The sequence below is a fragment of the Oppia nitens genome, unplaced genomic scaffold, assembly GCF_028296485.1.
Source record: "Oppia nitens isolate AA-2021 unplaced genomic scaffold, nextdenovo-longstitch-racon4-pilon3 scaffold7_pilon_pilon_pilon, whole genome shotgun sequence".
Classification (NCBI taxonomy): domain Eukaryota; kingdom Metazoa; phylum Arthropoda; class Arachnida; order Sarcoptiformes; family Oppiidae; genus Oppia; species Oppia nitens.
In genome coordinates, this window is record NW_026533251.1 from 2,673,575 (window position 1) to 2,687,267 (window position 13,693).

General features: G+C 23.8%; 4 protein-coding genes across 4 annotated transcripts; 3 read left to right on the plus strand and 1 right to left on the minus strand.

Annotated features, from left to right (window-relative positions):
• The first annotated feature begins 1,265 nt into the window (after positions 1 to 1,265).
• Positions 1,266 to 2,632, plus strand: LOC128963605 (popeye domain-containing protein 3-like). The gene is made up of 3 exons (XM_054310118.1): positions 1,266 to 1,839; positions 1,916 to 2,177; positions 2,255 to 2,632. Exons 1-3 carry the CDS (start codon positions 1,331 to 1,333, stop codon positions 2,630 to 2,632), a joined length of 1,149 nt encoding a protein of 382 aa, XP_054166093.1. The 5' UTR covers positions 1,266 to 1,330.
• A 2,073-nt stretch (positions 2,633 to 4,705) lies between these two features.
• Positions 4,706 to 5,670, plus strand: LOC128963606 (uncharacterized; the record flags this gene model as incomplete). Its single annotated transcript, XM_054310119.1, has 3 exons — positions 4,706 to 5,099; positions 5,210 to 5,425; positions 5,498 to 5,670. Coding segments are annotated over exons 1-3 (783 nt in total), but the record flags the coding sequence as incomplete, so codon positions are not given.
• An 888-nt stretch (positions 5,671 to 6,558) lies between these two features.
• Positions 6,559 to 7,150, minus strand: LOC128963607 (nuclear nucleic acid-binding protein C1D-like). The gene has a single exon (XM_054310120.1). It carries the CDS (start codon positions 7,084 to 7,086, stop codon positions 6,559 to 6,561), a length of 528 nt encoding a protein of 175 aa, XP_054166095.1. The 5' UTR covers positions 7,087 to 7,150.
• A 117-nt stretch (positions 7,151 to 7,267) lies between these two features.
• Positions 7,268 to 8,736, plus strand: LOC128963439 (protein CLP1 homolog). The gene is made up of 2 exons (XM_054309945.1): positions 7,268 to 8,199; positions 8,269 to 8,736. The coding sequence occupies exons 1-2, from the start codon at positions 7,384 to 7,386 to the stop codon at positions 8,734 to 8,736; spliced, it is 1,284 nt and encodes a 427-aa protein (XP_054165920.1). The 5' UTR covers positions 7,268 to 7,383.
• Positions 8,737 to 13,693: the final 4,957 nt, after the last annotated feature.

The window sequence follows — 13,693 nt, forward strand, 5'->3', positions numbered from 1 at the left end:
ATGTATATGTATAATAAAATCTATAAATTTTGATTTAAGTTAATTTGACAAATTTCCGATTATACTTTAACATTATAATAATACAATTATTTATATAGTGAACATACAGTTATACTGTAGTTTATTTGGAAAATGTTAAAAAATATGTTCGGAAATATACATTGATTTTTATCGCAGTGTAAGAAATGAAAGATATAATTTCTATAAAAATATATTAATTTTAAGTTAAAATAAAATTGTTAAGATTTTTTTCAATTCAATTATTCTAAAAGATTTTGAACAAAGAAAATTCAACAAAATATAAACAAAGCACTGATAATTAGGGTTCGATAAAATTCCCTCTTTTTTTATTAACTAAACGTTTCTTATATTCCCTGGGAATTTCTAGTGAATTTATTTTTTTGTGTTACCACCTATTGAACCTTAAACAACATGTTTTATTATGATGTTTAAAAACAAATATTATATTAAACTGTATTTTGAGTGCTATTGATAAACACCATCACTAAGTTTATTATATTGAAACTTATTTTTAAATATTTCAATATATATTTTTGCAAAATATTTAAGTTTTTGTACTATTAATTTTAATTAAAATGTATTTTTCATTTCTAACTATGAAGGAGGAGAATAAAATATTTTCCGGAAAAATTGGATGGATTTTATTAGTAAACTTTCCTACCTGGGAAATTTTCTCGAATTCTACTGATAATATTTTAGTGGACATTTCTAAGAATATTTCCATGCGTTTATTTGTTATTAATACTGTAATATAATATAATACAATTGATACATATTGTCGAAAAACATGTTGTTGTTTAAGAATTACTATTTTTATATTTTTAGTTTATTAATAAAATTTTATTTAAATATGTATTATTTAAAAATTTCGATATCGGTATGTACTAAACTAAAGTAAAGTAAACACGTGTTATTATAAGTAGAAATAGAAATTTTCCAGATCTTTATAAGAATTTCAAGTGCTTTATATTTAATCGTTTAAATTTTCAAAAATATATTTTATTTATTTGACATTTCTTGTTACAAAAACACTACTACTACTACTACTTACTAATTTAATACTCAATTGTCATACATTAATATATAAAATTTTGAAAAACATTTCAAATAAAATGATTTGAACTAAAATTATTGTTTATATAAAATTTGAAAGAATTTTGTGCCGCAAATGCGCAAACCGTATCATTTGTATTGATTTTTAACTCATAAACTCTTTTATTTGATACATTCATTGATACACTTATAAAAATATGGCAGAAATTATTAGCAAAGAATTTACTAATAGAATTAAATAGATTTTGAATGACTAATGAAAATGTCGGATCAATTATATGATAATCCAGTGATGAATAAAAATATATCTGAGATTAGTATGAATACAACAAATAATTGTAATGAAGTTCCTGCACATCACATACTGTTTCAAATGGCAAACATTTGTTTTGTACTGTCATATACTCTACCAAATAGCAAATATTGTATTTTAATAATGCATTCAGTGTTGGCATTGGCATCACTGTTGATGTCTGTGTGGGCCTGGAATTTGATCTGTGGTTCGGGAGTAATGACATGGAATATGACATTTATGTTCATCAATCTGATCCAAACATTTTACTTATTATATACTATGAGACAAATCAAATTTTCTAAAGAATTAGAAGAAATATACCAAAGTTTGTTTGAACCGGTGATGATATCGAGGACTATATTTAAAAAGTTGGCCGCAATCGGACAGATCATGATATTACATGCGGGAGAAGCATATGCTATGGAAAGTCTAACCAAAACTGATAGATTGGGACTTCTTATTAGTGGAAAGTAAGACATTCGTCAATATTTATACATATTTATTGTATAGAATATTATTTGTATTAATTAAATATTTTTATTTAAGAGTTAATGTGATATCTGGTAATCATTTTCTGCATTGTATTGAAAGTAAACAATTTTTGGATTCGCCTGAATTTGAGTCCAGTAAGTTAGGAAGTGATGACAAATTTAAAGTATCACTGATTGCGGCCACTTCTTGTCGGTATATCTTCTGGCAAAGAGAATCACTTGAATTTCTGTTATTCAAACAACAATATTTAGCAAATATTTTAAGTCTTATATTATCGCGTGATATAACTAATAAACTCTATGCCATGAATGAAAAGGTAGTAATAACTTATTATCATATTATCATAAAATTAGATTAAATATAATTTTTGTTTATTTTTTTTAATAAAATCAGATAGTGGCTGATAAGGGATCTCAGTTGGACATACGTTTGCCGATTATAATAACTTCTTTATGCAATTCAGTCTCAAGTGTTGATCAACAAAATGAATCACCGATTACTTCCAGGACACCATTGCGTGAAAAGGATCAAATTGTTTCACCAACTGCTGTCTATAAAGGGGCCCGAAGTAGAAGTTTGCAAACTAATAGTTTGGGTTTGGCTGTAAGTCCATCACCACGTGTGACCACACGGGCTAGTGCTCTAAAATTGTCACCAAAAAAGGATTTTATTGAATTGAAAGATATTATTACTGAAGAAACGGATATCGATAACAATAATAAAAATACATCAACAGCTCAGGGCGTTAAATTCAAGTCATATAATTCATAAACTGATATTTTTAGTTCAAAACCTATTTTTTATATACAGTATTAATTTATTATATATATCTATAATAATCCATTCATTGAAGTTCTCAATCTTTTATCTTTATTTTTAAATCATGAGATGATTTATATCGTCAAAACATTACAGTATGTATTGTACATATGTATTATATAACAATTATTACTTTCTAAAAAGCTATAACATGTACTGAAATTATAATATTGAATAATACAATATACAGTACAGTATATGACAATTATTATATAAATAATGTTTTGTGATTACCGTCCGATGTTTAGTCTATTTAAGATTATGTCAAAATTTAATTTAAAATAAATATAAATTTATATGTATATAACATAATGTATTAACTCTGTTAAATTAATAAATTTTGTTAATTGAGTACATAATTTTTTATTTGTTTAATTTATTAATATTTTAAAATATTAATATAAATCAATTTAACTTTAAYTAAATATTATCAGATAAAAATTATATAATAAATTAGAAAAAATTATAGTATACAAATATATATCACTTTTAATATTAGTTTAATATTAGTATGCTATTAATCAGACAGTTTTAATAAAAACAACAGATTAAACTCCATTATTGAAAAAATAATAATTAATTTACAATAAATTATATAACAATAATAAAAAAATGGATAAATATCCATAAAAAAAAGTTAGACTGTGTATGTACTGTACTATTACTATTATACTAACAAATTTTGTTTTTTTACTATTATTTTTATGGTATTTCATTTTCGAGTGGTATTTCCATACTCTAATAAAAACATATACAATATGTCATACAAAACATAATTTCATCTAAAAATTTTGGTGAATCTCAGGGATGAGTGCTTTATTACTATCAAAGTCCCAATTTTACCTCCCATTATAAACAAAATGTATTTTATTAAATAAATTTTTAACCATTGAATATATTTATAAGATTGAGCTGCTATTTGAATGTGATGTAAGTCAACACTATCTATTAAAATGCTAATTATTAGTTGTGAATTAATATAAGCAACTTTTAAAAAAGCAAAAGCTCTACTTTAAAATGTTAAATACTAAAAAATTTTATGTGTTATAAACTTTGTAATATTTTATAAGCTAATAAATTATAATATCGTTTATTACAGTATAATTTATAATATATAAATGCAACAGAATCACTGTAAATATTATATAAATAATATATATATTTATTTATTATACAAGTGTTTAATTTTTATACGACAAAATTAAAATTCAATTCTAATTAACAATTTATTATAATAATTTTTAAAACATTGTGTTGTGTTACATTCAAAAAATATTGTTAATATTGATAATAAATATAAAACTACACAATCGCTAAATAATAGATCATTTAACTAATAAATTACTTATAAAAATAAAATGATGAATACATTTATGGGTTTCAAGTTTTTTTAGAAAAATTGAAGGTATTATCAATAAATGACTTTTAGTGCTATGAAGTCGTGACTATAAAACTGATTTGTGTTATACAAGAGTTTATATAATAAATAGGTTTTATTAAAATAGATTATGAACTAAATCTGTGTATTAGATCTCTGGTTTGTGCACAACATTTCAAATCTGATGGTATTTTGATTGACAGAAGAAATATAAACAAAACATTGAAAATTAGGTCAGGGATTGTGTGATTAAGTGAAGATCACTTCCGCATATCATCATCACTGGTATATCACTTTCAATTGTTCTCTCTCTAAAATGTAGAACTCTTTCAGTTGGCAATCAAACAAAATATTAAAATATTAGGTATAAACTGAATGTTACTTTAGATTACTCTTCATTAACTGTTGAACTAAGAAATCGGACGAAAGACTGGTCTAAAAGTTTTCAAATAGATATACAGTTATAAAAATCTSTCAATAATTTTGTTATGTCTTTGTATATGAGGAATGAATTTAAATTTAAAGAATATGTTCTCAAATAAATTTGTATCAATTTATTGTGAACTTGTTTATGGATACAATAGTCATCACATCCTTGAACTACAAAATAACTTTAATTGTGTTCATCATTACGTAAATTAAATGAAATGTCAATATTATATATATTACTCGTAATCTCATATTTGTTCATCACATATATTATCACAACTCATACATTCACACATGTAATCAATTCAAAGTCACCAAAGAGTTTACTACTCGGCAACTATTCGGACCTAATTGTGGACATCGATGAAGATATTCTTCTTGAGTGTGATCAAAGTAATAATACCAAAAGTTTTGAATGGTTTCGCAAAGAGAAAAATTGGTTTAATGAGGAGTCACCTGAACAGCGGATCCCATATAATGAACAATATTTATTAGTAAATGAAAATAAAGTGTCGACTATTCTGTATAAATGTATTACTACTGAATATTCTGGCAATTATTTAATTAAATCATACAAACTATATGTCGATCGACTTCCTAAACGACAGAGAGGTTTGTTTGCTTAATCTATTGATATATTTAAATAAAATAATTATAAATACAGTAAAACTATACCGATATATAAAAGCATAATATATTGAAAAACTAATTTATTTGTTGAGATATTCGTAAGCGATGTTTGCCACCAAAATGCAAGCCATACGCCACTGTATGGGAAGCTAAATGCGATCGCGTAGTCCTAAACCTAACATATCCTCACTCACAGCACGGATACAACTCAAGCACTAAAGTTTGGGGAAATATCTTATGTGATGATGAAATCGGAGGCTTTCAGATATGGGTTGTCGGTTATGGTATACTTAAGCGATTTCTACCACGTAATGTCACATATACTACAATACTACCTAAAATTATATTTATATTATTGCTTTAATTATACTGTATTATAGAGGATACAATAGTTATCGAAAAGTTGACTCCGGGTAAGACATACTGTTTTAATGGATGGGCATATAATTCATGCGGTGCCGGACCTGTCTTTACACTGGAAGGTGTTTGCGCTGAAAATGTATTTGACTGTCAAACACAATCCACTGAACATTGTGAATATGATTATAATTATAATTTTGATTAATTATTTTCATATTTAAAAAGTTAATATATTGTATTTTAAATATAGTCATAAATATACAATATATCAATTGTTTTGTTTTAACTATAATTCAGTATATTTATACAGTAAAAACTAATTTGTTAAGAATATACTAAACTATAGTGAAAATATCATTTCTATCAATACCTTCTATAATATAAATTTTATATTTTATAGTTATGAATCATTATAAAACATTTATATTATAAAACATATATTATTGTACAGTAGATATTGTAATTATCGGTAATTACTTTATTAAAAAATACAATATGTTTATTACCCGTACAAATATTATTAATGTTTTGCATTTTATGTACAAAAAAATAATATCAAAGTACAGCACAATGTACGCACATATTTTATTTTATAGTTTATATTTTTCCATATTGTTGATTTATCAACTAATTTATCAACTAATTATCATATTACCAAAAATATATAAATATATCAAATAAATTATCAACAGTTAATTTCCATAAAACTTTACTTTCAAAACATCACACAAACCAAACCTCAGTAATCAACTATAAAGTCAATTAACTACTCTATAAATAAATCCCTGTAAAAGCTTTACTTATTTTTTATTTATATAATTTTCTTAATATAAATAAATATTATAATTAATTTGTATCATTGTATGTGTTATTTTAATGTTAACTAATTGTATTCATTATTTAATGTTTAAATTTTATAAATAGTTTTATAATTGTCATATATATTGTTATTATGTACTGTATATATTTGATATACAGTAGTACCAAGGTCAGATTTTTATTTTTAAATAAATAATTATCAGTTAATAAAAACAATTAGTTTTATTATAACAAATATTTACATTTAATGACAATCAAAGAACTATTTTTTAAATTTCTTTCGTGACTTTTGATTGGTTGACATCTCTTTCGAAGAAATATCATTAGTTTCTTTGGTTTCACTATAAGACTGATCTTCGAGTTTGCKTTTATGACAAATGTTATCCTTATTTGTCTCATTGATGATGGACTCAGTCTTTGGCTCCCAAAGGGCTGATTTGATGAATCTTTTGGCTGCTTCTGTGTCCAGCTTTGATGCCTTTCTTTTGTCTTCAATATCTTGTATTCTCTGTGCATAACCTTTAAGTCGAGTGATCTCATTCTTGATGGGCTCTTCATGAGGATTGACTCCTTTTGTGGTCAAATATATCCAAAACAGTGAATTCATWGCGTAAGCGATGGTCAGCTCAATCTTAGCTTTCATTAATGGATCCGATGCTTGACTTTTGATAGCAGTATATTTGCTGTTAAAAGTGGTCAGACATTGTTTGAGATCGGCTAACGACTCGTGCAGATCCCGAATCGGTCGCACCATTTCCTGTGGAAAATCTTCAGATTTGTCGGAACTCATTATTATTTGAATATAACATATGATATCTTAAAATATTGATAATCACTGAACACGTGCTGACCATAACATCAAAGCAAAAGACGTGGTTTGTGTTGTCATTCATTTGTTTTATGTCTTTCGGCACAACATTAGCGCCAATTGTGACAAACATTGAAAACATAAGACATGTTTTTGACTGACATTAAGCAACCATTTGTCGACAGATGTAGTGATTGTAGTGTTGTTTCAAATGTCAGACCATTTGAACGATAACTTAACGATTTGTTTGTGACGACCGACTGATTTACTCACGAAGACATGACCTCCGAAACTATTGAATACAAAATACCGGCCGATAATGAGCTGCGATTTGAAGCGGATGAAGAAGTTGTGGTCTGTGAACTCAAGTCRGGTTTGGCCGAAATGTTTGGCACCGAACTTATGAAAGGCCACAAATACAGTTTCGGCAGCGGATCCAAAGTAGCCATATTTACATACCACGGATGTATCATTGAATTGACTGCTAACACACAGGGTGTCCATAAAAGTCAATATACCTCACGTGAACATCAAATGACTTTTTATGTCAATTTGAGCGCCGCTTTGGAATCGTTAAGAATGAAGGCTCAAGAAGAAGATAYAATTGGACCCAAAGTCATGATTGTTGGTCCGTCTGATTGTGGAAAGTCTACTCTATGTCGCATATTATTGAATTATGGCGTCAGACTCGGTCGGAAACCACTTTTTGTTGATCTCGATCCCGGTCAGGGAAGTGTTAGCATTGCCGGCACTATCGGTGCCGTTACTGTTGAAAGACTAGCCGATATTGAAGAAGGATATTCATTGGTGGCGCCTATTGTTTATCATTTTGGCCACACATCTCCCGGCGCAAATATAAATCTTTATAACATTTTAATGAAAAGTCTGGCCAAAGCTGTTGATCTTAAGATGGAAACCGATTTGAAAACTAAATACTCTGGAGTTGTGATCAATACGTGTGGTTGGGTTAAGGATGGCGGATATAATGCCATTCTTCAAGCAATCAAAGATTTTAAAGTCAACATTATATCAGTCTTAGATCAGGAAAGGCTTTACAATAATTTAGTTAAAGATGTGGCAAACAATTCAGTTAATGTATGATAATATTTAATAATAATTTTATATTAAAAGTTGTAATTAAATTTGTTATTAACTAAAATTTAGGTTATATTTACCCCGAAAAGTGGCGGAGTTGTCCCGCGACCGCGAGAATACCGAATTGAATCGAGAGATGCCAGAGTTCGGTGGTATTTCTACGGCACTCTCAAAGCTGGTCTCTATCCATATTCATTTGATGTACCATTTAGTCAACTAAAAGTATACAAAGTCGGTGCACCAAATTTGCCCGATTCTTGTATGCCAATAGGTATGCGGACAGAGGATAACCTAACAAAACTGGTCGCTGTTGTGCCCACTCCTCAAACACTTCTCAATCACATACTGGCTGTTTCAACGGCCACTTCAATTGAAGATAACCTTCAAGTTCTAGAGTCTAATGTCTATGGCTTTGTTTGTGTTACTAATATTGATGTCGAGCGCCAAATGGTTACCCTTTTATCACCTCAACAAAGACCACTTCCAGTTAACTCTATATTACTTTTATCTGACATTCAATACATGGATTCTCATTGAAAGTATATTTATTTTGTATTATATATTGTAATATTTTAATTTATACTCTTTTATATTTATAAAAATATATATTATTTGTTTATAAATCAATAAAATAGATTTATTGCAAAATAATTTAAGACTATTTTTTTATTCAATTACTAGTAATATATATATATATATATATATATATATATATATATATATATATATATGACATTCTAATTATTTATATCATATAAATTATACAACTCGTTGATATACATAAGTATATAATACTGTATACTGTATATATATATATATATATATATATATATATATATATATGACTATTAATTCTATAATAATAATTTTGCATTCATTTAAATATTTTATATATTATAAGTTATTTAAATTTATAGCTAAATATTGTAATTTATTTTATAATACAATTATTGGTCTGTGAGTTAGGATCGGTCAGAACACCGGATATCTATAAAACTGGACCAACGGGTGCTCTCAATTGTAAGCACTGGTTTGTATTTTAGGTCGGATATCAAATCCACAAACTATTCACTTTATAATATAAGTATAAATTATAATACCTTAATGTTAAACCATAGTTTAAACTATTAATTTTATTATAAAACTATATGTACTGTATATAACTGTTATATGAATTTATATATATCAAGATAACATTTTAAGACATTTGTTTTGTCTGTTTGTTTGTCTGTCTGTCTGTCTGTATGCGTGCACATTTCATCAACAACCATATTTTAATTCAAATGTAAAAATGTATTGTTTTATTTTCATTTTTTATTGAAAGCAATGTTATTTCTATGGGAAATTTTAAATGATTATTAGGTCAATAGATTTTGAGGACAAAGAAGCAGGTATTGTGAATTACATTTTACTATATTATATGAGTCATAGGGCACCGGGAGGTTAGCTACCTGTGCTAAATTTTTGTAAAATTTTCTCAAATGCAAAAATTTTCAATTTGTATTAAAATTTTCAATTTTTTCAAAAATTATATATTTTTTAAATTGTATTAATTTAATTATTGCACGAGAAAAATAATTTGTTTATTTATTATTTATCATTAAATACATAACAATTTTAATAAATCGCGTGATTTAATAAATATTTAATAATCGCGTAATTTAATAAATATTTAATAAACGCGTGAAATATAAATTTAAAATAATTAAAAAAATAAAATTTTAAATATTGATAAGCAGTTTTAAAGACGTTTCTTTTGATAGCATAAATTTATTTTCCATTATATTGTAACTACATATGAATTATACAATATAACTAAAAATAAAAAATTAAAAATATTGATAACAGTTTTAAAGACGTTTCTCTTGATTGCGTAAATTTATTTTTACATATATTGTAACTGTATATGTAAACAACATTATACTAAAAAATCATCAAATTTTAATAGCGCGAACTTTTTTTATTGACGATTTTATTGATAGCATAAATTTATTTTCCATTATATTGTAACTACATAAGAATTATACAATATAACTAAAAATAAAAAATTATAAATATTGATAAGCAGTTTTAAAGACGTTTCTCTTGATTGCGTAAATTTATTTTTACATATATTGTAACTGTATATGTAAACAACATTATACCAAAAAATCATCAATTTTTAATAGCGCGAACTTTTTTTATAGATGTTTTTATGGATAGTATAAATTTATTTTTACTTAGATTTTAACTACATATGTATTCTACAATCTAACTAAAAAAATAAAAATTCTAATATTGCTTAACAGTTTCAAAGACGTTTTTTATGATTGCGTAAATTTATTTTTACATATATTGTAACTTTACATGTATACAACATTATACCAAAAAATCATTAATTTTTAATAGCGCGAACTTTTTTTATAGACGTTTATATGGATAGCATAAATTTATTTTTACTTAGATTTTAACTACATATGTATTCTACAATCTAACTAAAAAAATAAAAATTCTAATATTGCTTAACAGTTTCAAAGACGTTTTTTATGATTGCGTAAATTTATTTTTACATATATTGTAACTTTACATGTATACATTATACAAAAAAATCATTAATTTTTAATAGCGCGAACTTTTTTTATAGACGTTTATATGGATAGCATAAATTTATTTTTACTTAGATTTTAACTACATATGTATTCTACATTTTAACTAAAAAATTCTAATATTGCTTAACAGTTTCAAAGACGTTTCTCTTGATTGCGTAAATTTATTTTTACTTAGATTTTAACTACATATGTATTCTACAATCTAACTAAAAAAATAAAAATTCTAATATTACAGTTTCAAAGACGTTTTTTATGATTGCGTAAATTTATTTTTACATATATTGTAACTTTACATGTATACAACATTATACAAAAAAATCATTAATTTTTAATAGCGCGAACTTTTTTTATAGACGTTTATATGGATAGCATAAATTTATTTTTACTTAGATTTTAACTACATATGTATTCTACATTTTAACTAAAAAATTTTAATATTGCTTAACAGTTTCAAAGACGTTTCTCTTGATTGCGTAAATTTATTTTTACATATATTGTAACTGTACATGTATACAACATTATAGCAAAAAAATCATCAATTTTTAATAGCGCGAACTTTTTTATAGACGTTTATATGGATAGCATAAATATAGCAAAATAGTCATTTATAATCAGAATTATAATTGTAGTTGACTATTGTATATGTATATCTATAGGTCTCATTATAAAGAATTTTGTTAAGCAATTAGTAAGAGTATGCAATACTATACATGTTGCGCGGGTAAAACTAGTATATATATATTTATATTGTTTTTTAAGTTTAAGTTATAAAAGTTTTGATTAAACAACAAAATTGATAACAAAATATAATGTCATGCTTTTGTTCTACTTTCAAATATCTAATATTGTTGTATTAAAATATTTAAAAAATTTTATTGCAATAAAACTTTGTTATAATTTAAATTAATAAATCTATTAATTATAAAACTTTAATTATTAGGTATTAAAATACCATTTTAGTCAATAAAAACATTAAGTTAATTTTAAACAATATTTTTCTATTTAGTTTAATTATTAATAAATAATATTGTTGTACTTTATAATATCGTGTGAACTTAACATTAGCATACTTTAATTTCAATAATTATTAAATAAATGATATTTTAAAAGTTAGATTAATATTAAATTAAATATTTTCACAATTATCAAAATATCTAAATAAATAATATCTTAATAAATATACAGTATATTATCTGTTATATTTTAGATTCAATTACTCTTTAAATGAATAATAATATGTATAGTAATAGTTATTTAAATAAATCCTTACCTTTTCTATATTATTCAACTAATTTGTAAACTATAATTAAATATAAAGGAAAATTAGTTATACTTATTAGTATTTAAGATTATTCTATTAATTTGAATTGAATTTGTCAAAGTTTATAGTGGATATATTTTTATGATTTATCATTATTTTAAACTTTTAAGTAATACTATTACGCAATTAAAAACAATAATAATAATTATTAAATTTATATAAATGTATTTTATATAGTTTTGACTATTTAATGAAATAAAATCGCAAATAATCATAACACTTAATTATATAACCCATATTCAATTTAATCGCTTCCTATTATTATAAATTTATTTACAAAATTTACAAAATTATTTATATATTGTATTAGCAGTAACGATATTTAAAATAATTATTTTACAGTTATATTTGAATGTTTGAGGAATTAAAAAAATATATATAATAATAACAATATATAATTTAACTATTAATAGTAGTTGTGCAATTTTAAACTATAAAATTGCTGTCAATAACTTAAATTGCTTAATTAAAAATTATTATATTTTATTTTTTAAATGTCTATATATAACCTTTATGTTATGACTTTATTATCACCTATATTTCAATTATACATTTCTACAATTATTTTGATTTATTTTAGTTATAATAAGAAACTAAAAACTATTTTATTTATAAAATGGATATAAAATTGCTTAATAAATAATAAAATGTAATAATACTGTACATTAAATATATATAAATAATAAAATAATTGTCTCATCAAATTTACAAAAATAGTTTTAATTTTTGGCATATAATATAAAAGCAATAATAATAATATAATTTGTCATAAAATTATTGGTTATTTGATAATAAATAAGATTATAATGATTATTCATTTTATTATAATTGTATAGTTACTGTTACTGTATATAATTTGGTGTATAAATCTATTTGACGTTAAATTACTGCTGATTAGTTCAAACCTCTTATATCAATATTTTTCTATAACCTATAACTAAGAGAACAATAAACCATTGATTTTTTCAATTAAATAAAAACACATTTTAAAAATAACATTATTATACAGTACTTAAAATATTCTTACAGTATATTTAAATAACTTTTATTTGAGGTCACATTATTGTCGGCTTTCTTTGAGTGATTCAATTGTCATTTAAAACGCTTTTTCATTTGATAGCTGTTTCATACGGTATATATATAATAAATTTATATATAATAAATTTATATATAAAATTATAAAATTTTCTAAACATATTAAAATTTTATTGTAATATTAATTTATTTATGATCTATATTTATTATTTATTACTTATTTAGGTTACAATACTGTAAATAATATTTTAAAATGTAAAGACTAAAAATAATAAATTTTTATTTTATATTCAAAGTAATTTATCCATAGTTAACAGATTATAATAAAATAAATATTTATCAATTTAAAATAGCTTTTATTTAGTTTTTATAATATGATTATTTAAAAAAATATTCATTTTTATATAAAAATATTAATACAAAAATTTATAAGAATAATGATAAAAAATAATGTCTGATGATAATAATTATTATTTATAAAACTTGTATAAATATTATGATAACAGAAAAATTGAATATGATATATTAAATAATTGTAMACAATTATAAT

Coding starts and splice junctions, on each gene's coding strand:
- LOC128963605 (XM_054310118.1), top strand. CDS start 1,331: ATGAAAATGTCGGATCAATTATATGATAATCCAGTGATGAATAAAAAT. Junction 1,840..1,915: donor GGACTTCTTATTAGTGGAAA/GTAAGACATTCG, acceptor TTTTTATTTAAG/AGTTAATGTGATATCTGGTA. Junction 2,178..2,254: donor TCTATGCCATGAATGAAAAG/GTAGTAATAACT, acceptor TAATAAAATCAG/ATAGTGGCTGATAAGGGATC.